The sequence below is a fragment of the Oryza sativa genome, chromosome 7 (genome assembly GCF_034140825.1).
Source record: "Oryza sativa Japonica Group chromosome 7, ASM3414082v1".
NCBI classification, from domain to species: Eukaryota; Viridiplantae; Streptophyta; class Magnoliopsida; order Poales; family Poaceae; genus Oryza; species Oryza sativa.
The window spans coordinates 19815085-19841392 of NC_089041.1; the positions used below are offsets into that span (position 1 = coordinate 19815085).

Sequence of the window (26308 nt, forward strand, 5' to 3'; positions counted from 1 at the left end):
CACCCCACCCATCGTCTTCCTCCCTCTCCCCTCCGGCCCTCCCCCAAGAGGAGAGAGAAAGTAAAGAGAGCAGCAAAAGTTAGACCCAGCCGTAGTGGTTGGTGCAGGTCACTAAGAGAGAGAAAAAAAAGATAGAGATAGAGAGAGAAAGAGAGAAGCAGCAGCAAGCAAGGCAAGAAGAAGAGAGAGAAAGAGTGATAGAGGAGAGAGAGACGCAATCGCTAGCGATAGGAATTAAACAAACAAAAGCGGCCTTGGAAAAAAGAGGAAGGAAGAAAGAAGGAGAGAGAAAGGAGGCAACTTGGCCAAGAGGGGGGAGTAGTAGAGAGGAGGAGGAGGAGAAGCCAAGAAGCGGACGGCACCAGCCATGCCGCGGTCGCCGTCGCCGCCGCCTGACAGGCACCACCACCACCACCACCCGGCGCGCCGGAGGGGGCCCGCCGGGGCGGCGGCGCCGCCGCCGCGGTCGCTGCGGCCGAGGAGGGCGGCGGCGCCGTCGTCGAGGCCGCTGGTGGACGACTTCTTCCCGTTCCCTTCCTCGCCGTCGTCGTCGCCGTCGAGGCCGCCGCCGCCGCAGCAGCAGCAGCAGCGGAGGCCGTCGCCGGAGCCGTCGAGCTCCGACTCGGACGGCCATGGCGGCGGCGGCGGGGGTGGGGGTGGGGGCTCCTCGGCCTCTGACCGACGGCGGCGGAAGCTCAAGCTCGTCGTGAAGCTCTCACAGCTCGCCCCCGACCAGAACCACCACCGGCGGGGCCCGCCTCCCCCCTCGTACTCGGACTCCTCCGGCGGCGAGCAGGAGCAGGAGGAGGAGGAGGAGGCCGGCGGCAACGGCGGCGACGACGTCAGCGGCGGCGAGGAGCGGGTCAAGCCGCCCAAGAAGCGCCGGATCGAGCCGCGCGGCGACAGATCTCGCCATCGGGAGGTGCGGGGAGAGACCGCCAACCCCAAGCTGGTCCCTTAGCTTCGCTGTCAAGCTTCTCTCTAACGCGAGATCTACTCTTCTCTTCTCTTCTCTTCTCGTCCCTTTCAGGTTGGTGGGAGGAGCGACGCCGCCAGCGCGCCGAGGACGAAGCGCCTCCCGGTGCCAGGTTCGATTTGCTCGCTCGCTCGTTCTCCTGCTGATCTCGCCGTGTTCGATGATGGGATTATGAATTTACCACTGCCTTTTTGTTGAGAAAAAATTTTTGACTTTTTTTTTTTGCGCTGATGGGTTTAGGGATGGCGAGGACGACGCCGCTGCCTGACCGGAAGGCGCTGGACATGATTCTCGACAAGCTGCAGAAGTGAGCTTTGCTTCTTGTTTTTTTTTTTTTGAAGCTTGGTTTACACTGCGAAATGGGATTCGTTTCATGGCTTAATGGGCTCGATTTCTGCTTGATTCTTCTGCAGGAAGGATACTTACGGAGTGTTCGCGGAGCCCGTCGATCCGGAGGAGGTGAGGCCGTTTGTTCGATCGTCATGCTTTGTTGGAGTTGCCAATTTATTTGAGGGGGAGTTATTGAGTGCTGATGATGCCATCCATGGTTGCTCTCATTGATGCAGTTGCCTGACTACCATGATGTGATTGAGCACCCAATGGACTTTGGCACCGTCAGGAGGAAGCTTGCCAGGAATGCATATCGCTCGTTCGAGCAATTTGAGGTCATACTTCCATCTTTTGTCCTATCTTTAGCTCGTTAAGTAGAGTTCGAGTTGCCGTTTTTGTTGTATCTTGAGCTGGTTAAGTACAATTCGAGCCGCCAATGGAGCATCGTCATTTGCTGGGTGTTGCTTTAAAGGATGTTACTATGCTAGCAAATGACACTGTAGATGGGAAGAAATGGCATTTCAGTTCGTGCTATATTTGTCTAGGTGAATTTCTCCTATATGTCCAAAACAGGAAAGTAGGAAACAGCAGTTGGTATGCTTTTCCGTTACGTTAGAAGCTTAGATAACGGATTTTATGCTGCAGCTTGACAAGTCCATTGGCATAGCATGGGCTAACCAACTCATCGCATGTTTACAGTTACAGCCCAACAGATGCAATGGCATAGCATTATATCAAATTAATCACAGGTTTACAATTACATCTGTAGATTTCGTCTTTCTACTGGTACTAGACAAATGACTAGCGGGTATCCTCAATTAGCCTTGTCTATAACAACTGTTTCATTATGAACTTTGGGGTTTTTGTACTAATTCATGCACACTATTAACTGTCTGTTTGTACTAGTTAGTATGCTGCTGCTTTTAAATGTCTGTACTAAGTGATTATACTATTTCAAATTGAGCATAGACATGACAGATTTCCCCCCATACTTTTCATTTCAAATTATTTGGTTTGGTTGTAAGATTTTGTCATGTTTGCCCTGATAACCTTGCACTGTACCAATATTATTGTAGTTAGTGATTCCAAGCCATATCAGCAAGTGTGTGGCCATTATTGTCTGCTAGTGTGAAAGAGTTCGGGCTAGGCACTACTTGTATAGTGTCAGGATGGCATCATATCGTCTAAGACTATGAAGGGTTTATCATGGAGGTTTAAAAGAATCTGAGTTAGCTTAGTGCATTTCATGAAGATCGAAGAAGGTGCAAGGGTAGCTTCATAGCTTGACCATCATCATATTCAGATATACAACCTTATGTTGACTGTAGACTGAACCAAACTGGCCTGACCTATTAGCTTGAAATTCTAGAAGTTAAGTTTTTTTTTGTTAGCCCGAAAAATCAAGATACTCTGCTCTCTTGAGCCGGAGTCAAGGCTGTAGGTTCAACAAAGTAGTGTTTGTTACTGCTGCGGTGCTGCCTGTTGTATGCGTTAGCTAATTGAGTAAACTAGCACACTTCATTGTTGGTTAATTTCTTTGTTTCCTTTCTCCCTTTGGTAAAAACCAAGAGCTTGATGTTGTCTATCAAAATTATGAATAATACATTGCACTCGGAGAACCTAGCAATTCATATGATATGCTTCTTTGAACTGCAGGATGATGTATTCTTAATTTGCAGTAATGCGATGCAGTACAATGCACCTGATACAATCTACTTCAGACAGGTGTGCAAACAGTCTTTTTTTCTTAAAAAAATTATAATGCTCGTGATACCGTGATTTGGCAATTTGCATTGAACATTTCTTCATGCAGGCCCATTCCATACATGAATTGGCAAGAAAAAAGTTTCAGGAACTGAGAGATGAAGGCATTCCCACTGAAAACCTAATAAAGAGTGAACAGAAAATTAGACCACACCCTAGCAATAGAGAACCAATTAAGAAGCCTGTTTTGAGGTATTCAGATGATGATCTAGGCTTCATGTCCCACAAAGAGCAAGTTAGTAGACCAAATTCCAAAGACTTAGAGGATGATCGAAAGTTCAAAGATCAAGTTAAGAAGACAATTTCAAGGAATTCTGAGGATGTCTTAAGTTCCTCTTTCCAGAAAGAACGAGTTAAGAAATCCAGTGTCAGGAATTCAGACGATGATTTAAGTTCCTCCTTCCAAAAAGAACAAGTTAAGAGGCCCATTTCCAGAAACTCAGGGGATGATATAAGCTCTTCATTCCACAAGGAGCAAGGAAGGAAAGTCATCTCCAGAAATTCAGAAAATGATAGAGTTGCATCTTTCCACAAACAGCATGACAAGAGACCCACTTCCCGGAGTTCAAAAGATGAATTGCCATCGCAGAAAAAACACATAAGAAAGCCTGTTTGCACGAATGGTGAAGAACCAGATTTCTCATCACACCGAGATTCAGTAGAGAATCCAGTTTGCACAAATGGAGAACATGTAGGCGTCTTGTCCCCGAAAAGGCTAGTTGAGAAGCCCATTTGCCGAAATAGAGATGACCTAGGTCACTCCCACAAAAAAGGGTTGAATAATAAGTCTATTTGTGGAGATGGACAGGATGATATGGGTTACTCCTGCAATGGAGAGACTGTTAAGAAGCCAGTGCGTATGAATAGCCAAGATGCTTTGGGTTCAGATGTTTCTGCTGCAACCATTGCTTCTGCAGGAGATGATTCTAATGGTTTAAGCATGTCGCAGGCAAATGCTGTTGAGCCCCAAGATTGTATTGCAGCCAACGGGTTTATGGACAAAGATATCAGTTCCCCACTTGATGAAATAAGATCTGAGAAGCCAGATGATATTTCAGGTACATATGTTTGTCCCAAGAGCTGAACCACCTCTCCTGAAGTGATCCACTAGTTAAAGTTGTCACTGACATACTACGTATTCATTGGATGGTCATACCTCGCCTTTTAGAACTTCAAAAAATAAGCTAATAGAATGGATCATTTTTTTTTCTTTTTTGCGATGGTGAATGGATCAGTTAGCAACAGCATGATATGGATAAATTCCCATGGAAAGGAAACTAGTCACCCAAAAATATCTTGGTCTTCTTTTATATACATAAAGTTGATCATCACTTCTTAAATCGTACTATATGTATATGGACTTCCTGTGAACTATTTAGTCAGTGATGTTAGAAAATGCTTAGCAATTACCAAGATAATTAATTTAATCATAACCGAGTTGCATATCTTGCATTTCCATATGAAGAACTGATGGAGCTAAACATTTATTTTTGGACATGTGATACTTCTATCTACCCAACTTCTGTTGTGTAATGACATCCTTGTTCTTTCCTTCACTCTTCAGCTAGGGAAAGTTCAGTGAAGCCAAGCTACAAGTCAATTGTAGTAGATGAGACACGACGCAAAACATATGATACATATGAAGAACAGCCTTCATCGGAATCTGACACAATTTTCGACGTATTCTGTGAGGAGCCAAAAGAGCTTGTTAATGTATGATAAACTAAAGCCTGACTCTTCTATGCTTCTTGGACCAATTTGATTTTCAGGTAAGCTCATAAGTTTATATGTGCCCTGCAGGTTGGACCTCATTCTGAGCACTCATATGCAAGAAGTCTTGCTCGTTTTGCTGGCTCACTTGGTACTCAAGGCTGGAGACTTGCTTCTGAACGCATTCAACGGGTATTACCCACTGATGTAAAGTTTGGACGTGGTTGGGTTGGAGAATACGAGCCACCATTACCACCTATTCTGTTTGTGCAAAACCAACCGAGAAGTCTGGTTAGCTCAGAGGCTAATGTACAAAGGAGTGCTTCAATGACTAGGAATAATGAAAGGATCAGACCAACAGAAAGTGTCAATCCAAAGGATATGAGTTTGAGTCTACTTAATCGAATAACCACTGGTAATAATGTGGTTGGAGTTCCTGGCCCTCTTGAAAGTCCAGAAATTAAGCCAAGATTATTCGGTGTTACAGCTGAGCCCCAGCAGAGGAGCACTGAAGCACCATCTCTGCATGAAAATCATCGGGCGCCTGGAAGTGTTGCAAAGACCAAAAGGGCACCCAGTGAACAAACAAGGAAAGGGAGCTCGTCCTCCAGTTCTCGCCCTCTTCAAAAGCAACCACAGAGGCCTGAAATTTCAAAAGGAGCTTCCAATGTGCTTGATATGCCTTCTTTGAACAAAATGACTGGCCAGCCCAGACCCTTCTTCCAACCAGCAGAAGCAGCTATAACTCAGCAAATGAGAAAAAGCGAGACACCTAAAAGTTCTCATCCACTTGAAATGGCACACCAGAGGCTTGAGTGTGCAAAAGGTGCTTCTGGTGTTCATGATATGCCTTCCTTAAACAATACAAGTGGGCAGCCTAAACCCTTCTTCCAGTCGCAAGAAGCAGCTGTTCCACAACCCAGAAATGAAAATACATGGGTATACCATGGACGACCTGGTGATGGGAAGTATGGGACAACCGACAAAAGCAGACCAATGAGCAGCATGGGTTTTATCACTAAAAATCAACAAGTAAATGCGGCCAGCTTTGCAATGAATTTGAACGGGCAAAAGAATGTCAATGACAATGTAAAATCAGTGGGATCAACTGTAATGCCTGTGCAGGTAAATACAACAAACAGAGGGCCTGATTCTTCCCGGAATATTTTCTCAGCATTTCCACCAGCTGTCAGGGAGAATCAGAGCATTCCATCTGCTCCAGTGGCTCAATCTTGGATCTCATTTGGTGCTTCGTCAGAGAGCAAACCAACCATTGTCAGTCCAACTTTCCATGATAGTAATTCTGGCTGGAAGATGCCATTTGCAAATGCCCGTCCTGATGAAGCAAAGATGACTGCTGTTCCACAGTTCTTTAGGCAACCCGTTCAGATGGTTAGAGAAAGTCCAGGGCAAAACAAGGGTTTGGTAATATTCCCCCAGTTGGTCCAGACAGACTTCTCAAGATCACAGGGCCAACCACAATGGCAAGGCCTGGTTCCCCCGATGCAACAGAAACCAAACAAGGATATGCTTCGCCCAGACTTGAACATCGGGTTCCCTTCTCCTGGTTCACCACCAGCTCGACAGTCTTCGGGCATCAATTTGGAAGCACAACAGCCAGACCTTGCTTTGCAGTTGTAAGCTTGGAACGGATAATGAATACATGTGACCACAGATTGAACGGCAGACTTGAACTTGAACAATTAAAGACAAATGGAAGTTAGGCGCAAAGCGCAAACAGCAGATTGGGACATCCATTAGATGGATCGACAGCAATGGAGCGATGACGATTCATGGTAGACCATCGTACATTGTTTGTGACTCATCCTCCATGTGCAAAGATATGAGAAAATGGATGGATGAACACCTGCTTAGGATGACATCATTATATATGCTTGGGCATTTTGTTCATTACCGGAGTTCAGAATCCAGCATTTTGAGTAAATGCTGTGGTGGCATGCTTCTTGGTAGAGCATGCTCATGATCCAAAATACTTAGCGCACCCGCCTGACCACACTATAGCTTTCCACGGTGGAAATTTTTGCACCAGAACTTAGGATATATCGTTCTTTCGGTAGACTAGAAGACTACGTGGTCGCCCCTATGTAATGCCCCTTGTCACATTGTATGTTTGTTGTAAATGGTTCAGCATTGAATAGATTGTTAGACTAGATCTTCTTTTCTGAATGAAATTGCTTCCCACTTTCATATTCTGTGCCAGGAACTGTGTTACTTGATCCATTCAGTTCAAATGACATGCTGAATGCGAACTGTTAATAACCCTCTCTTGGCAAAGATTCAGTGTACTTTTATGCTATCAGAGTGAGTTTATGTGCCATTTCACACTCCCGAGTCTGAAATGAGGGTTTTGGTAGGAATTTGTGAACTGTGAGCCTTGACTGCAAATTGGATGATTTCCACTGCTGTTATGCAGTGGTATTAATATGTCGATTGTTACTTAAATTTCTGGAAAAGGTTGGCTCCATTTCATCTACCTAGATTTGAATTTGACCATCCAAAACAAAATGTGAAGGGTAATCATATGAACATTTGATGAAAAAGACAAATGGGCATGGCGAAATGGCACAATTGTAACAACCAGAGATAGCTTTTGATTTCCTGAGAAAGCTCCAAGTCTCATGATTTACTCTGAACTAATACACGAGATTAATTCTCACACGGCACATGCCCAAAATTTACGCTCTCTCTTGATGAGTAGAAATTAGAGTATTGCTTTCATACTTAAGAGTTCTTCAGGTTGAAGAAACCGAGAGTTGACAAATTGGTGCAGTCAATCCTACTTCTCTCATTTGATAGCAGCCAAGGACACGCAGGAAAGTAGCCCTTTGCTGCACCTATAAACACCATAAGTTTTCAGTACTGGAAGAGTTCAGAAAGAAAAATGCAAGCGGTAGTACACAATGCCATCTCCATTTGAGAAGGACATACATAGTTCATCCATTTTTATGCCATGGACTGGATGTCTGATACCGATGATTCTTTACTACTACTCCTCAAAATATAACAATTTCTAGAGAATAGCACACTATATAAAATGAGGTACAAAGACTAAATTATCCTCCATTACATGCATTGGGTGGTGCTAGAGGGATTACGGCAACTTCACTAAAAAAGAGCACTTTAGAACCTAGAAATTGCTATATTTTGGGATAAATTTTGAGCGCTAGAAGTTGCTATATTTTGGGATGGAGGGAGTATATAAATTGCACCATTATTCAACTATATCTAAAGATAAGAGGACATTTACCTTCAGATCATTCAAAGCATTTTGCACACGTACTTCGGCTGTTGATGCTTCAAAATCAACATAGAAAATGTAATTGAAGTGCCTGCAATTAAGAAAAACAAACTTATTAAAACTGAAAGATGGCACTGAAGGTATCAAAATAAGCACTCTTTGAGAAATAAACTGTAAACATATATATCAAATCGCTACCCTTGACAAAGGGTAGCGTTTATCATAATTTACATGTAGGGGATTTAGTGGAAAAAGTGTGATTCGCTCTATTAATAACTGAGTTTGAAATGATATACTTAAGGTGTCCTTAAGTTTTTTTTATATATTCCAGCGACAACTTTAGTTCTTAGAAAGGATTTACATATATTTCTCTCAATAGCAAATTGCTACTTGGGCATGTTCTTTGTTCATGTGACAGTTTGGGAAAATTAAGAAGCATATTCTTTTTGTGCAGTAATATAATTGTCAATATGGATATTAATTAGCCAACTATTAGGAATGCATAGCCATATATGTATAGATTATATTATATCGTTGTATTCCTTGTATTCTCCTCTGATTGAGGATCTTGTACATTGGCTATCCTATATCAATACATGGTCAACCCTATGTTTAGGTGTGAGGTGTTCTCCCCATTCCTCTCTACATGTTATCAGAGCGAGGTTTGACGAAAATATGCAGAAGAGTGTGGAAGGGTGTGAAGAATCATGTGCTGGGTCTGAAGGTCCTTAATAGAAAAACCAAACTCATCAAACTCAATGGATCTTTTATTGTCACGTGTAAATTGATGAGCAGAAAGTAAATTGCGAACCAAAGAGGGGGCAACAAGAACGTGTTTGAGGTCAAATTTAGTGGTGCCGATAGGTAGAAAGGAGGTGCCACGACAAGGAACTGGAATAGAATGACGATTGCCAATGGTAATATAAGTGTGAGAGCTAGCCAAGCGAGTAAGGAATATACCGTCGGTGGAGGACATGTGCGAGGTCGCACTAGTGTCGAGGACCCACCAATTGGGGCTGTGGACCGTCATCTGGTTGAGGGTAGCAACAAGACTGGTCTAGTCCCAAGCCAGTTGGGCTTATAGGGGCGCCGGAGGCACACAACAACGGGCGACGAGAAGTACGGCCCAGTGAAAGCGGTGTGTGCTTGGGGGGCTCGCTAGGCCGGCTGTTGTCCAGCCCAAGGAGAGAAGCACACCCACGACCCAGCTAGACGCGGAGTAGTGAAGGAGATGCCACTATTGCTGAAGCCGCTGCCGTCATTGTTCTGTTCACCAGGGTGGCCACCGTTGCCACCGCCACCATTGCGGCCGGAGGTGCTGTTGCGGTTGTTATTGCGGCCCCCGTTCTTGTGCTTGTTGCCGCCACCATTGTGGTTCTGCTGCTGTCCCCTGCCACTATCAGAAGGACATGAGCCCAAGGCACAAGCGAAGGTGGTGGCATTGGCCGCGATGAGGGCGGTCTCCGATTGGACCTTCACTTCGTTGGCGATGCGAAGTTCCTTGAGGACAAGGGTGTTCCGCGTGGAGGCGAGGGAGGGCAGCACGGGAGCGGTCGTCCATGGTGCCGGAGAAGCGAGGATTGATGCCACGCAGGAGATTGAGACTAGCTGGGACTCGGTGACAGGGTGGCCGACAATGCGGAGGGCATCAACCGTTGTCTTCATGCTTTGACAGTAGTCAGAGATGGAGTGATCGCCCTGAGTCATAGGGTGGAACTCGTGATGCAGGAAGATCGCACAAGGCTCCTTCTTGGCTTGGAAGAGGTTGTTGATGGCGATCCACAAATCCTGAGCCGTCGAGGATTTCGTCGGCGACTGAGCTGAAGAGCCAACTGTGGAGGTAGCAATCAGCTTGCTCCTAGGCATTGTTAGGGTCAGCGGGTCGAGCGGCGTCGAGATGGTCAAGGAGACCAAATTTCCCGCATATCGAACGGAAGAAAGCTTTCCACTTGTTGAAGTTGGGGCTGCGGAGTTCTAGAGAGATCGGAACATGAGTCTTGATAGCAACAGTCATGTACGGGTTGACGAACACCGGCGTCAACAAGGAATGCATAGCAATATAATCTATACATATATGGCTATAAATTCCTAATACCAACTGAATTGCTTAAATAGAAAGGTAACAAATATAGCAAAAAGTGCAATAGTCTAATCTGATGCACCTCTACAAACTGAATTGCCTAGATACAAATGAACCTTTTACTTGACATGTTGCAAGCTTGCAGAAAATTTGTGGCTGTGGTTAGTATCAAGCATAGGTGAATCAGTCAGCGCGCTGCACCCATAAATTATTGAAACAGGATGGGAAAAAAAATGCTGGTAGCACATCCACTTTTTCCCTTTTTGCTCCATAATTTGATACACATAAGCATTTTTTACATAAAGAGAACTGTGTTGAAAGTGTAATAACAGTGTAGCGTACTTTTCATTTCCTTGAGTCCTCATTGGTTCGCGCTTATTTGGTCTGCTCTCAATCTTCAGTGCAACATAATGAAAGTTAAAAATACTGAACATGTTTGTGAAGAACAAATACCGGAAGCAAAAAGGGAAAAATAAATAGTTAAAGAAGTTAGGATCTCAAGTACCTTTGACAAATTTATATCCCTCATCCAAAATGCACTCAAGGCCTTGAAAAGTATGCCAGGCCCTTCTTCAAGACCGAAAACGATGCTTGTCTGATAAATCAGGGCAACTAACTTGTAGCACCGGGCATTTGATTGGAAAATGTAATAAATCATACTCCCTTCTTCCCTAAATGTTTGACGCCATTGACTTTTTTAAACATGTTTGACCATTCGTCTTATTTAAATTTTTTTGTGAAATATATAAAACTATATGTATACATAAAAGTATATTTAACAATGAATCAAATGATAGAGAATTAATAATTACTTTTTTTTTAATAAGATGAACGGTCAAACATGTTTAAAAAGGTCAACAACGTCAAACATTTAGGGATGGAGGGAGTATTATATTGAAAATAATCAGACCTTATATTGGCCATATTCCTTGGGGATGTCAGCAGTTTTGGCCAATACCAAGTATCTTGTGAGATTGGGTGAAGCATCCTGCAACATATTTCTCCAACTGAGTATCAGATTTCTAAATGAGATTGTTAACTAAACATTAAACAAGCAAGCATCAACTGGAGTCTTGGATGATCATCATGACTTGGTGAAGAGTTTAGCAAGCTGTTATAATTTCACACGATAGCATGACAACTATAGAATTATCTACACTAAAATCTATAATTCACAATCATCATTGCTAAGAGAACAAGCAGATATACCAGTGATAACAAAACAAAGAGTAATCAGAGAATTAACCAACGAGTCCACGTAAGTGCTAGGACACCATAGTTTTAGAGAGTTTCTCTTTTATCAACAAACTATTTTGGTTGGGATCAATGGACACCATGCATTTGTGGTTAAATTTTGCTTTTCAACACCTCATTTATAGACAATTAAGATATCTAGTATACAAATATCACCTGAAAGTTGCATTCTACTATGTTAAGCCCATACAATTCCGCCGCTTGAGCATTGCCTATAACTCCAGCATCTCCTAAATTTTGCATGGATATAATCTGCAAATTAATATCCAAAACCACATCAGGCTTTTTTCAAGAGATCAAAAGGAGCATGTGAAGTTTTTATTAGATACCTCGGCACCAGCAGCACAGTGGTCGACATTTTTCTTTATAACCCTAAGACTAGAGAGTGAATGCTCGCACTGAGCAAATTCCTGCCATATAAAACAAGTACAGATGATCAAGAAATTGAGTCATACTCCATTCCCAAGACTGATAATTCTCTATTTTCAGTCATTTTTGGAGCCTTTTCATTTGTAGAGATGTACTTGACTGTACATGTTTTGTCAGGCAAAATTCATTTTCAATATAATTGTTGCACAAAGTCATGGACCAACAACAAAAACTGCTAATTACTTATTTAGCATATCATAACCTCTGGATGGCTGAAAATCGTTCTCAAATCATTCTTCTGCACTCCTGGAAGAGCCCAGAGACACAGCTCTATCTCCACTTGAACTTCTTGCACAATATGCAACTTATGTCGAAGAAGTAAGTCATAGTTCTGGTGAAAGCTTCCAGTGGATGAATTTTCAATAGGAAGAACAACTATGTCAGCAAGTGAAGAGTCAACCGCCTGTGAATTATAGAGTGATCACTTTTAAGAGTAAGATATATTTGGAGCAAATGAGGTTTAAGATTAGAAGAACATATTTACAACAACCTCAAATGCAGCCACAAACTTTTTGCAGGGAACGGCTATACAGTCTGGGAAGGCCTTAAACACCATCTCCTCAATGGCCGTACCAGGTGAGCCCTACAATCAAGAAAAGGATGGCATCAAACATACTATACACTGTTAAATTAAATAAATATTATCAAGCATGATTGCATCTTGTACCTGATACGCCACATGGACATTAGCCCTTTCAATATCTAATGACTGATCAGTGGCAAGTGATGGTCCTGCACAAGAGGCCAAGAGGGTAGAGAATTGTAATGGGGCATCACTTACATATAGGAATAAGAAAAGTTGCTAAGATAGTCATCATCTGTTCTTGTCTCTGATCACAAATTATTGATTATATGCCCAAGAAATAAGCTCTGAAAAGTAGCTTGAGTGCTAAAGCATGCTCAGAAAATACTGTTGAACTTGCCTGTAGCACTAGACTTCGATATTTTATCAATAATCATAGCATCTCGATGATATGTGCGTTTAGAGCATATACTCCCTCCATCCTAAATGTTTGACGCCGTTGACTTTTTTAAATATATTTGACTATTCGTCTTATTTAAAAACTTTTGCGAAATATGTAAAACTATATGTATAAATAAAAGTATATTCAACAATAAATCAAATGATAGGAAAAGAATTAATAATTACTTAAATTTTTTGAATAAAATGAACGATCAAACATGTTTAAAAAAGTCAACAGCGTTAAACATTTAGAGACGGAGGAAGTATTATCTAAAATCACTTCCGTCCAAGAATCCCAATAGAATACCAAGATCGCATAAACGGAATTGACTTACGATATGCTAATGAGGCCACATACCAGAACGTACTGCAATTGAACAGCACCTAATTTATACACATATCAATCTTACAACTTTGACAGCATGGAATAAACTGCATTTGCATTTAACAATACAACAAAGGAAAGGTGAAAAAACAATCCAGAAGAGATCAGAAATACGGAATAAAGGAATGCTATTCTTTCAGAGTTTCCAGTGACCAACAACTTGATAAGTTAGTGGAGAACCTGGATCGGTGCTTGACTTTGGTTGCTGCCAGTGGCCGTGCTGGCCCTATCGTGTGTCACAATGGCCGCGAGCATGTGACTGTTTGAGCATGGACATGACAGAGACCGATCAAAGCAACAGTAACCATGTCTTTTGTTTGGATCCCTCAGGTAGGTAGGTTTTGGTTGAAGTACAAAGAACGCATTTTAGGTAATATGAATAACATGATCAGTAAATATGATCAAATAACTAACAAGTACACATTCCTTTGATTTATAAATACATATATTAATGTTCGAAGTATTATTTGGGGCACGTTAATATATACCCTGCACGAGGCCTTGGCCTGGATAAAATGGAGCAAATTTGAATGGATAACGGTTATAGCATATTATATACCATATTATTTTAGCAGATTGGGATTTGGTGCGGATGCAAACGAAAGTAGTATATAATCAGAGTAGTCTCGACTTAAAAATGGATCAAAATTATCGGATAATACATGCATATATATAAATGATACAACAAAGGCAATAATAAGTAACAACTTAGCATCAAACAATGAAGCCAGTTATGCTCCCAAGCTCACATGAGTCGTTAAGGTAAAAATATAGATAACCATTTGAATGGACCATAATGGTGTACGGAATCGTATGGTGTTGTGATATACTACCTCCGTCCCAAAATGTAACAATTTAGAATTGGATGAGACGTATCCTGTATCTGAATAAAGGTCTCTCCAGATACGTTCTACTAGGTGTCCCATCTAAACATAGGTTGTTATATTTTAAGACGGATGGAGTAGCCTAAAAATGCGTATTATCGGATAGCCCTTTTATCATATATAATCCGTATTAAAAAAAATGGATAATCCACATCCATTGGATTTTAGGAATACAATGCCCTAATCCAAATCTATCTGATTTTAGGAAATACTTATATATCCTCACTTTAGTTCGATTCTTAAGTGGATCGAATCAGAAACTATCTGATCTATTTTCATCCATGCAACCTCAGTGAAGCCGGGTAGTAAGGTTTGATTTCCTAGGCAAGTGTAGGCCATGTACTTATTGATACAAAAATTCAGCTTGTGCATGGCCATGAACGATTTAGACTTGGTTTATTATCGGATCATGTGGAAGAAAATACACGAAAAATGGTGGAATTAATCAAGCTTACCGGAAAGGAAACCAACAGATGTGCACTCCATATGTCTCCCATCAGATGCTCATATATATGGAGAGAGGGAGAGACAAAGACAGCAACGAGCACGCGCATGGAGGGAGCCCGGCCGCCTCGCCGGCCCTACGGCGGCGGCGACGGCCAGCGGCGGAGGAGGCGAAGGGGAGGGAGGCGGCGGAACCGCGCGGAAGCGGGAGAGGGGCGACGCCGATGCGCGCGCGGGACTCTCGGATCAGATCTCCGGCGGGCAGGGGCCAAGCTTCTGAATATTTTGGACCGTGGGATGCGAGATGGACGGCTCAGATCCAACAATCTAAGGAATTCATTAAATGGGAGGTTTTTTTTTATTTCTCTAATCTATAATATATAATCTATCTTAATTGTGGCAGTAATAATGCAGACCGTTCAATCTCAAGAAAGAAAGAAATAACACTGTGTAATTACTTTACTATGTACACTATCAGCAGCACACAACAATGGTAACCAATGCTTTAGGGTGTGTTTGGATGCCCCTTTACCCAACCCCTCTCCCTCGTTTTCCGCGCGCACGCTTTTTAAACTGCTAAACGGTGTATTTTTTTGCAAAAAGTTTCTATATGAAAGTTGCTTAAAAAATCAAATTGATCCATTTTTAAAAAAAATTAGCTAATACTTAATTAATCACGTGCTAATGGACTGCTCCGTTTTCCGTGCGGTGAGATGGGTTCCCAACCCCAGATTAGGAACACAGATGTTAGAGAGCATATCTTGGACTCACTAGTGTGTGCACATTCTTTAAAAAACAACATCAAACATTCTATTAAATAGCCCTCCGGAATCTTGCTATTTAGGAGTATTAAACGTAGATTACCGACAAAACCGATTCCATAACCCCTAGGCTATTTTGTGAGACGAATCTAATGATGTATATTAATCAATGATTAACGGCTGATTACTGTAGCATCACTGTAGCAAATCATGGATTAATATACCTCGTTAGATTCGTCTCACAAAATAGCCTAGGGATAATCATGGATTAATATACCTCGTTAGATTCATCTCGCAAAATAGCCTAGGGATTATGGAATGAGTTTTATCACTAACCTATGTTTAATACTCATAAATAGCAAGATTCTGTAGGGTTATTTAATAGCTCGGAGGATCCGAACAAGACCTTTGTATAAAACCTAGGTTTTGTGAGACACGGTCTCAAAACCTATATTGCCTTGAAAATAGTGGTCTGGCAAGATGAATGCCCAAACCTTTTGGTTCTCTAAAACATTTTGGCTATCGTTTTTTTTTCTTGGATGTGGCCTCCTATTACAATTTCTTAGTGAATCATTATTGCGGGGTTTTCCATCATTATCTGAAGTTCACAAATCGATGCCCAGTAACTAATTGAAGCCCGACAAATAGTTGAATTTCCCGGTTATCGTGATGACCACTCAAATTTCATTGAATTTTACCAAGTTACCACGTCATCAGGTTGATAACCATGATAATCGAATGGTCACATCATTTTTGCAAACCCTGCTAATATGATCGCATATTGAAGATTGCTAATATGATCGTATTGAAGATTTCGATTCTATTATTAGGATTATTATCTAGTTTTATTTTTGATATTTTTAATTAATTAGAAAAAACATTATCGTAAACATGCTTCCTAACTACTAAACGGTACATTTCGTGCAAAAGTAAGTTTTCTATATAGAAGTTTCTTTAAAAAATAAAGTAAAGTTATTTTTAAGTTTGAAATAATTAATACTCAATTAATCATATATTAATGACTCATCTCGTTTTATGTCCGGCTGATTAGCTCATGCAAAATTCTCAGTCGAACAGAGCCTTAGTGGTGGCGGAGCCAAAAGCTTTTGGAAGTTTGACCAATGAGATAGCTCCAATTATCAGGGGCGGGCCCAGGATTTGAAGGTTGGGTATTCAAAATAAAGAGGGGGAAAATTTTCTACACTCAAAAATCATAATAATTGGTTTATATAATATCACATACTAGTAGTTATATAATATATAACATATATAACACAAAATTGAGCATAAGTTCATATATATATATATATATATATATATATATATATATATATATATATATATATATATATATATATATATATATATATATATATATATATATATATATATATATATATATATATATATATATATATATATATATATATATATATATATATATATATATATATATATATATATATATATATATATATATATTTCAAATACACAAAATCACTCAAATTTTTCAAAATTTTCAAATTGTGAGTATATACCTAGTTATAATAACTCGATTCATACCTATACCTTTCAACAAAACAACTCAAATTTAACTTTATTTCACAATCCATGATTACATACCTAACTAATTATATGTATGGATGCTATATACCTAGAATCAAAATCTAACAAAAATAAGTTCAAATTCAGTTCAAACTTGCTTTGAACTAGTTAGTAAAGTAGCTAATGTTAATATCTAAGTAATTGAAAAAGTTTCATACTCATTTGAATTAGGTATATACTCAATTTCAACAATGGTGCCCGGGCACCATGGAGCACCAAACAAATTTACTATATATATATATATATATATATATATATATTTTGGTTGGGTAAAATGGAGTGAATCAATTGTGCTAATGGGCCAACAAAGAAGGGGGAGGACACATCCCAAAAAGGATGGTTTCTTTGCTTGATGGGCTGTTTGATGTCTTTTCTTTTATTTTTTGAATACACATATAAAATACATAGTATATATATATATATATATATATTTTGCCAAAATTCTTGGGCATTCATTTCAATACCCTTGAATTGTTGAAGGCCCGCCCCTGCGTATTATTGGTTTATTAGCCATTTTCAGCAAATATAACATGATATGTTTTTTGCGTCAAGCCTGAGGGGCGGCCACCCTTCAAGCTCGGAAGATATTAAAGTCACTTTTGATCATCATTCTTCACAATCTTCGCCACTACCACCTTAAGCGACTCAGTATAGGATCTTGCATCCTCTCAACATATTCTTGCGAAACAACGACGCTTGTGAGACATCATATGTATAGTGCAATTCCATTGAAGCCCATCTTCAATCCACCCCCCCAACCTTCTATTTCCACGACACCAATTTAGTCAAATAATAATTGTTAGGTAAATACAATTTCATCTAGCTAAGTACTCTTGAATTAATATTATTGCTTGCTTCAACCACACACAATGTGGTTGATGCACAAGTCCATCTACATCATATCCAACAGCCAAACATCAAGATGTTATTATTTACTCCACAAATAAATAACTCATTGATGTATTAGGCCAAACATATCATACCAATATGTTAAGAGTAGGTACAATAGTCTGACAGAGAAAACTAAAAAATATTCCGCATCATCTGATTCCTATATGGAGGAGAGAGACAGAGTAAGCAAGCAGCAAATCTAGCGCCGACGAGAACACAATTCCATATATGCGTTGCAGCATGCATGCAATTGCTATAGGCACTAAAAACATGTTTTATGGGCCCCACCACCACCCCTTGCAATCCCGTGTGATTTTTCCCTTCCCCGTTCTGTCTGGCATATCAATCGAAGCTCGTCTTGCGCATACCACCTGCTCCTCTTTCACTGGCCTGCCTCACCCGATCTCCTAGGCCCCACCGATGGAAACACCGCCGTGCATTAGATCTATGCCCATCACCCTCGTCCATCTGCTTCCACGGTCCATGCAATATCTCTTGTGTGAGTGATAGCGAGTGGCACTTCTGCCAGATCGACACCAGCCTACCTAGCCAATCGACGCCCATGTTTTCTCCTGCTCACCCTCCAAATCAATCAAGGCGTTGTCGCCATGCCATGCACTTTGGTTCTCATCGAGCAACAACAACTTCTTAATTTGACTTGTCATCATGTAATCTCCTCCTTTTTCTTTTTCTGCTTCTTCCCCATTGCATGCTTGTCAAGTCTGTGGAATGCATGTTGGTGGTCGGTAGTTTTATTTTCTATGATTGTTGAATTATCTGGTGTGCTGCGACTTCGTATACATTGATATTACCCATACAAAATTAATTATTTGACTGATGAGATACAGTCAACATAATAGACAACCTATCGTACTAGTTGGATCTAATATTAGCTGCAAATTGATGTGGAAATGGATATAGCCAGCAGTTGGTTATATTATTGACCTTGCTCTTACAAGTGATGCTCAAAACAAGACACTAAATGTAACAAATTCAAACACATTGTAATAACTAGGTACGTTACCACAAACAATTATAATTGTATGCGATTCGGTATGGACTAACACTTCTCAATATGAAAATATTAAAGTCCTATGTCTTCATTGAAGGGCTCCTACGAACCAGGTCTCTCTTAACCCTTTTCCTCACCAAAGTACCATGAAGGTCAAAATTGATAGCCACTCATGTTCCTCTTTTCCTTGTGAAGGTGAGGCTGAACCTTCACAAATGATCCTACGCACACCATATGCATCAGGTGCTCATGAGTGACCACCTCAAACAGTAATATAAGATATGGCTCTAGCTTGGAAACGAACTCGATAAATTTGAAGCTTACTAGCACTTTCCACTCATTAACTTTCACTCAAATGTAGGCAAAGGGGAGAGATGAGAGCTCTAGATACTGTGGAAGATTTGTTTCAACTTTGGGAACAATAGCTCCTCAAAAGGAGAGGTAGAGGAAGTTAAATACTCCACCCACAATGGACTAGCCATTAGGTACTGATTTGAAAATCTTGGAATTTTTCGGTCAAAGAGGAATGTCTAGTTAACCACACATCCAACACCACGCTTAGGTAGAGAAACTCTTCTCAGAATTTCCAATCCGAAGTTAGGTAACCCCAACTCCAAATTCTCACTAGGTGGATACTCACTCGGTGCTTCTTAGAATTTTCAGTTCTCCAAACACGACTATAAAAGTTTTTCTGGTTATGATCATTTGCGTATCATGCAAAAAGTTCCTACCCTTGTTTTCGTTCCATCTTACGGTACTTTTGCTTATTTAACAGAGAATTTGATCTTCCCTTGTTTAAATTCATTTTTCAAGACATTTTATTAATGATTTGGGGGTAGATTCCCATAAATGTACTACAAACTTTGGATGTTCTGATATGCGGTTAGATTATTTTGATGTATTTGTTTTTAACAAACCAACACTAGAATATATGAGAAAAAAAATCAATTGTACAAGTATGGAAAGGAATTGTACGTAAAGAGAGGACTAAGGTATAAACTCTGGAAGCCATTTTGCTAGCTCCTCTTAAAACCCAAGTTTTTTGGCCTCCTCCATTTACAACTAGCATGATCGTCGAGAGCTCTTTATATGCTGGAACACTCTATGATCTCTCGCTCCAAACTTCTCATGCCTTTAGTAGGATTAGAGTGTGGACTAATGTATTGGAAGCATACATGTGAAGGCATCATATATGCATGCCAACTGATCAACAAAAACTACTATTCTTTACTATTTAAGAAAGGAAAAAGCCTAAATACCTCTATAAACTTTGACTGAAAGTTCATCTAACACCCTAACCTTTAAAATCGATCATCCAACCCTCTGAAGTATACAATACCATTCATACAACACCCTAAGGTAGTTTTGAAAAGTGGTTTTTATCTAGTTTGGATATACGTTGGATTAGTTTATCGACATGACATATGCATTGGACATATATGTTAAAATCTCCACCTAAATGTTTCCTTTTTTTTTTACCCTTTTAGCTCTCACTTACAAACAATGTCGATATAATATTAGTAGGACGTCACTAGAGTGTATAAATTGATGACCGATGATGGATGATATGTAAATATGTGATATTAGCTATTCAAAACCGTTCTTTTAAACTTCCAATTACGCATAGCCAGCATCCAAAACCACGTAAGGTGTAATATGAACGACATTGGGGTTGGATGTCTCTGGTTTTAAAATCTAGGTGCTAGGTGAACTTCTATCAAAGTTTAGAGGGTACTCTCTCCATCTTAAATTAGTTGTCTTTTTAAGATTCAAGCTTTGTCCCAAAATAGTTATTACAATGGAGTACTATCTGTCCCATCAATCACTTCTAATTCAAATTTATCTCTTTTCTACCCTTGGCCATCCTTCCATATCCAACCATGCATCATTTAATAAAGGGCATTGTAGTCTTTTTTCATAAAACTTAATCCATGCAAAACAACCAACTAATATGAGACGGAGGGAGTATATCCTTTAATAAAACATGACAATTAAAAGCAGCTATGACATCAAATCAGAACAACCCACTAACCTCTTGCACGCTGTGCACGTGCGCATGTATACGCACCCTTGGTAGCCGGTCGAAGCCTCACGCCGCCGCCGGCCGTAGCGATGATCCCCGGCACAACCAGGCGGCGTCGTCGCGCCATGATCATCATCCCCTCGCCGCCACCACCATCATCCATCCCCGCGTAGCCAGCACAGGCGACCGCCCGCCGCGACATCAGCCGGCTGCTTGCGGCCACCGTCGTCGCGGCGGCGCCAGCGAACACCGAGAGGCACGAGGCGGCGGTAGCCATGGCGCTGGCCGGCCGACGACGACTAGGGAGATCGATCGAGCCGGAGAAGGGGGAGAGAAATCGAGAGAAAAAGATCGAGCGGTGCGTGTGACGCTAGGGGAGTAGGGGGTTTAAATTTAGCTTGTAGCGATCGAGAGAGAGCTTTCTAGCTGCTTTCGGCGAAGAACAACTAGCGAATTGAAATCCGGAGCCGTTTCGAGCTGCTTTTGTTTTTTTGTTTTGTTTTTTTTTTTTTGCGTGTTTTAGTTTGCAAGTTTGTGGAGTACTTAGCTGGCGAGATAAGCAGGCGTTACTATACGTGTTAGTTACAACCAGTGAGTTGTCAACTGTAGAAGCTCTGATGCAAAAATTACAGTTGTAAAGCTTGTAATCTGACTTAATTACAGTTGCCAGCTGAGAAATGCAAAAATTGGACCTGACTTTATGAGGGGGAAAATTAAACACCAGCTGGTTCTCTCAATCCGGTGGATGTGAAATTGTGAATGTATATGTGATCGACCCACTTCATCACAACTAAAAATCTCATGATTATGAGCAGCTCCATCACTTAGCAACCTAGCATTTTCACATGTTTTTTCCATTCGATTCATGCAAATAACCTCCCTCATGCAAGAATCACACCGACCAAATAAGGTGAATCATCTAGAATTGATTCACCTCTTTATATAGGGGAGGTGAAGTGACCAAAACATCCCTCCATGCAAAAATGAAACAAACCAAATATAGACATCTCCACAAAAATTAAAAAGTTTTTATTGTTAGTTGAGTCCTTTGCTCCAAATAGATTGATCCGTAATAACACCAATCCTCTATGACCTTATTGACACGGCACGGGACGAGCCCATTCCTGACAAGTGATTTAGAAAGGAGTGAACGAACTACAGAATGTAGCGAGCCGCCCGCGCCTTGGTGACCTAACCACTTGAAAAGCAACAATCTTTTCTTTGACTTAGTCACAAGACGAGTAAGTACCATTCGAAACCAGAGCCGCCTGCACTTTTTAACCAGGAATACCAGGAGAAGGATTTGAAGACGTTCTTAAATAAGCGGATGGGATGGTTTGATGGCTCTCCGTCGCACGCCACACCACGCCTTGGCCCTCGGTTCAGTGTGCACGCATGGCTGTCCATCCACTAGTTTAACAAGTCAACGGTTACACCAGTTTACAACCTATTTAAGTTGAGATATTTTTTTATTTGGTTTTTCATGTGGTATTAATCCTAACATTAATTGTGAGTTTTTAAAATTTACTAGAATTAATTGGTCTAAGCCTGATTAATTCTAACATCTCGTTCCAATAGAGTTGTCAAAATGAGAAGCCCTACCAAAATTTTCCTCCATGAAACTCTTGGTTAATGTAGTACCACACAAACAACTATACTTTGCAGTGATATTGGTGAATTTTCTCAAAGAGATGTCCCATTTGAAACATTTTTACGGTCAAACCATCAGATCTCAAGTGCAGGAAAAAGCACCACCACTTGCACTTTGTTCACACGGAGTTGGAGTATTAGGCTTAGGCCTTCTTTGGGAAATTTTTTAGGTTTGGTTATCAGATATACAGAGACATATTTAAAGTATTAAATATAGTCTAATACTAGTTAAATCTAATTAATCAGTCATTAGCAAATGTTTACTGTAGCACCCTATTATCAAATCATGGCGCAATTAGGTTTAAAAGATTCGTCTCGTAATTTACACGCAAACTGTGTAATTGGTTTTTTTAAATATGTAATACTTGATATATGTGTCAAACATTCGATGTGATGGGTAAAAAATTTTCTCTAGTAAAAGGAAAACTCCTAAATAACAGCAGTAAAAGGAAAACTCCTAAATAACAGCATGTTCGTGTACGGTACCTGCAGAAATATCACATCAGTTTATGCATTGCATCTTGCATGGAAGTCCAAAAGATGGATCGAATCTGACTATACTGTCGTACTGCCCTCCAATATTTGTCCAGTTGACCGTAGTACTTGTTGTAGTCATGGTGGTCTCTAGGCTAGTGTAGCGTACTTGAACGCCGTGTCATTACTTTTGGGGGCCCTTACGCTGAGAAGTTGGCATCTGTCTGATATGTAGGCCCAATTGGTTTGAAGGACCAAAATTGCTCGTGTAAAGTTGTACTTCCTCCACAAATTTAAGAGATTATTTTTTAAAGAAAAACTAGCTGGGTGGCTCGCTCAATTGCGCGGCTAGCACCTATATAAAATTATATATTTTTAATATTATTTTACTTAAAATTTATTAAATAGTTATCCCGTTGTCTAAAGACTTTAAACGACAAAAAATTATCATACTCGTGTTTCTAATTTTATTGTTTTTAAGTCACACCAGTTGCTACCCCTTATTTATGTCATATTCTTCTTTATTTTCTTACTCGATATACCACTGTTTCTATTCATTCTCCTTAAACTTTTAAAAATTGGATCTTATGGTTTTTAGAATTTATTGTCCTGTTGGGTTTTGTTTTTATATTTTCTAAAAGTCTCGTCAAATGCTGCCATTATACTCTACGACCGTCCACTATATCTTCTTTTTATTGTTAGTGGTATTTTAAAAATAACATAATTATCGTTTAGTTTTTTTTTACTTTCTAGAAGTTCCGCCAAAACGTCAACGACTTTGTCACTATACTTCTCTACGGCTCGCCCGCTGTCGCATTTTTTTTATTGTCATTGAGATTTAAAAATCAAACATGATTATCATTGAGATTTATTTTTTTACTTTTTAGAAGCCTGAACGTTTAAAAAATAGACTTTTAGTTTTTAGAGTTTATTGCCTCGTTGGGTTTTTTTTTTTTTTATAATTTTTAGAAATCCTGTCAAACGTTGTCACTATACTCCTCTACAACCCATCTGTCGCCTACTCTTTATTGTCATTGGAATTGTAAAAATTGATCATAACTATAGTTGAAATTTATTTTTTACTTTCTAGAAGTCCTACCAACCATTAGCGGCTCTGACATTGTACTTCTGTACGACCCGCCTGATGCCTCTCATTTTTATTGTCATTGAGGTTTTAAAAATCAAATATGCTTATCATTGGGTTTTTTTTTTTTACTTTCTATAAATCCCGCCAACCGCCTTGACCGATTGCTTCATGACCTGCCCGTCGTCCTTCCTTTTAATCGTCATTAGGATTCTATTTAGTGTTTTACTCGTATTTTTTAGATGTCCCATCAACCGCCACCACTCTACTCCTTTATAGGCCTGTTAATTAATCTTGTCATGTGTTTTAGATGGTCTTTTCTGTCAATAGTCTTTATTTTTTATCACCAATTTTAGATATTTATAAATTGTATTCCTACTTGAAATCTCTTTTTAATTTGTATAATTTCAGATTTTATTTTATTTTTTATTTCGAATTTTAATTAATCTACTGTTGGGTTCTTATATGTACTCTTGTTTCAATATTGCTTATATTTAATTCTGAATTACAGTTAATTTTAAATTGTATTCCTACTTGAACTCTTCTTTTATTTTTCTTTTTTCTACTGTAATTTCTTTTTTTTATTTTTTATTTCGATGTTTAATAATCTCATATTGGGTTTTTATTTGTTAATTTTAATTCTGAATTTTAGTTATTTTAAAATTGTATTTTTCTACTCAAACTCTTCTTTTCCTTTTTTGCTAATTTCGGGTTTTATTTTATTTTTATTCCGAATATTAAATAATCTCGTATTGGATTGTTACGAGGACTCTTCTTTCAATAGTGCTTATTTTTAATTCCGAATTTCAACTATTTTCAAATTGTATTTCTAGTTGGACTCTCATTTTCTTTTTCTTCGATTAATGTGGAAATTTCTAGCCCCCACAGCGAACGTGGTGCCTCCTTTCAAGGATGTTTTAATAATATAATAGATAAGGAAAAACATAGTACAAAATAAGATAGTTGGACGAATACTAGACAAAAGTAAATATATGATGAATAAAATAGTACAAAAGTTGACAGATAAAGAATAAACTAGTACAACAGTTATACCTGGAATTACAAATCTATTATATATGTGGACAAACCAAAACGATATGATCCTTGTATTTATGGACAAAGAGAGTATAATGATTTCTCGAGTTTTTTTTTCATAGATTAAAGAGATAAGCCAGGTGAAATTAAATGAGGGATGGTTGTGATTGCTTTAGATAAGGAAGTAGGTAAAGAAAGTAAATGAGAGATGGTCGTAATTGATTGATATGGGAGAGTAAGGTAAGAAATTGCTATATTCTATGATAAATTTTGTACCCTAAAAGTTGTTATATTTTAGGACATAGACAATAATATAATTTGTGCTTACAATTTGAATCAGCACAATTTAGCTCCCATCAACGTGCTTACGGGGAAGAGTCATTTTTCTGCATTTCCCCAAACCATAACATAGACCCAATCAGTTGCTCTTACTTATCGGCACATATTTTTTTTTCAACACAGAAAATTTGTAAAAGAACATTTCAATTACGCAGCTGAAAAGGCTCCATAGCAAGTAGACACCCTGTGACTGTAGAGTTTTCAGCAATTGAGCTACCCGTGGTAAAAAAAACTGCCATTTTTCACTGCGAGTCCAGGAATGTTTTTGGCAGCCAAAATTGCACGGTAAAGCCTGAGAGTAGGGCCGATGATCCTGCCCTGCAAAGAGCCGACACACACACACACACTGCCATGGTAGGCCAGTACTACCGACACAGGAAAAGGAACCATCGAAACGCATCGATCCACGGCATGCAGCCACACCGCCACCTCCATCCAACACTCCCCTGTTTCCATTCCATCTGCCTCAAAGGAAAAAAAAAAAGCACAAATGTACACACCAGTTCAGAAGAGTTCAGAGTTCATCATTGAGACACTTCATGAACTCTTCTTCCATCCAGAGTTCCAGACCAGATGATTCAGGCAACATTGTATAGATGATTCAGGCCAGGCCGTGTTTAGTTGTTTAGGTGTAAAAATTTCGAAGTATACGGACACACATTTAAAATATTAAACGTAGACTAATAACAAAACAAATTACATATTCTGTATGTAAACTGCGAGACGAATCTATTAAGCCTAATTAATTCGTCATTAGCAAATGTTTACTGTAGCACCACATTGTCAAATCATGACATAATTAGGCTCAAAAGATTCATCTCGCAATTTACATGCAAACTCAAACTGTGCAATTGGTTTTTTTCGTCCACATTTAATGCTTCATGCATGTGTCCAAACACTTGATGTGATGAAATTTTTGGAAGTTTGAAGGGAACTAAACACAACCTAGATAGGA

The 26308-nt window shown here is 39.7% G+C and overlaps 2 protein-coding genes across 9 annotated transcripts; one reads left to right on the forward strand and one right to left on the reverse strand.

The window, feature by feature from the left end:
* The first annotated feature begins 292 nt into the window (after nt 1–292).
* On the forward strand, nt 293–6988 carry LOC4343362 (uncharacterized). The gene is made up of 9 exons (XM_015791403.3): nt 293–922; nt 1031–1088; nt 1217–1283; nt 1390–1435; nt 1543–1641; nt 2963–3031; nt 3120–4128; nt 4635–4783; nt 4871–6988. The coding sequence occupies exons 1-9, from the start codon at nt 368–370 to the stop codon at nt 6419–6421; spliced, it is 3603 nt and encodes a 1200-aa protein (XP_015646889.1). The 5' UTR covers nt 293–367; the 3' UTR covers nt 6422–6988.
* Nucleotides 6989–7369: 381 nt separating this feature from the next.
* On the reverse strand, nt 7370–21193 carry LOC9268104 (arogenate dehydratase/prephenate dehydratase 1, chloroplastic). 8 transcript variants are annotated; one of them, XM_015791405.3, is made up of 11 exons: nt 20781–21193; nt 12470–12534; nt 12293–12385; nt 12005–12205; nt 11703–11783; nt 11530–11625; nt 11030–11107; nt 10625–10714; nt 10462–10514; nt 8049–8130; nt 7370–7635 (listed from the first exon to the last, which is right to left on the reverse strand). In XM_015791405.3, exons 1-11 carry the CDS (start codon nt 21046–21048, stop codon nt 7534–7536), a joined length of 1209 nt encoding a protein of 402 aa, XP_015646891.1. In that variant the 5' UTR covers nt 21049–21193; the 3' UTR covers nt 7370–7533. The 8 variants fall into 8 exon arrangements, with proteins under 8 accessions (XP_015646891.1, XP_066168641.1, XP_066168644.1 ...); XM_066312544.1 differs by having other exon boundaries at nt 12290–12385; XM_066312547.1 differs by lacking the exon at nt 20781–21193 and adding an exon at nt 14491–14759.
* Between the last annotated feature and the right edge of the window lie 5115 nt (nt 21194–26308).

Bases quoted from the DNA above. Each gene is read 5' to 3' on its own strand.
- LOC9268104 (XM_066312543.1), bottom strand. From the start codon at position 21,048: ATGGCTACCGCCGCCTCGTGCCTCTCGGTGTTCGCTGGCGCCGCCGCG. The intron at 12,206-12,289 runs GTTGTAAATATG...TATAATTCACAG, and splicing joins TTGTGGCTGCATTTGAGGTT to GCGGTTGACTCTTCACTTGC. The intron at 11,108-11,529 runs GTGATATTTGTA...AATATGTTGCAG, and splicing joins TAGTAGAATGCAACTTTCAG to GATGCTTCACCCAATCTCAC.
- LOC4343362 (XM_015791403.3), top strand. From the start codon at position 368: ATGCCGCGGTCGCCGTCGCCGCCGCCTGACAGGCACCACCACCACCAC. The intron at 1,089-1,216 runs GTTCGATTTGCT...TGATGGGTTTAG, and splicing joins GAAGCGCCTCCCGGTGCCAG to GGATGGCGAGGACGACGCCG. The intron at 1,642-2,962 runs GTCATACTTCCA...TTTGAACTGCAG, and splicing joins GCTCGTTCGAGCAATTTGAG to GATGATGTATTCTTAATTTG.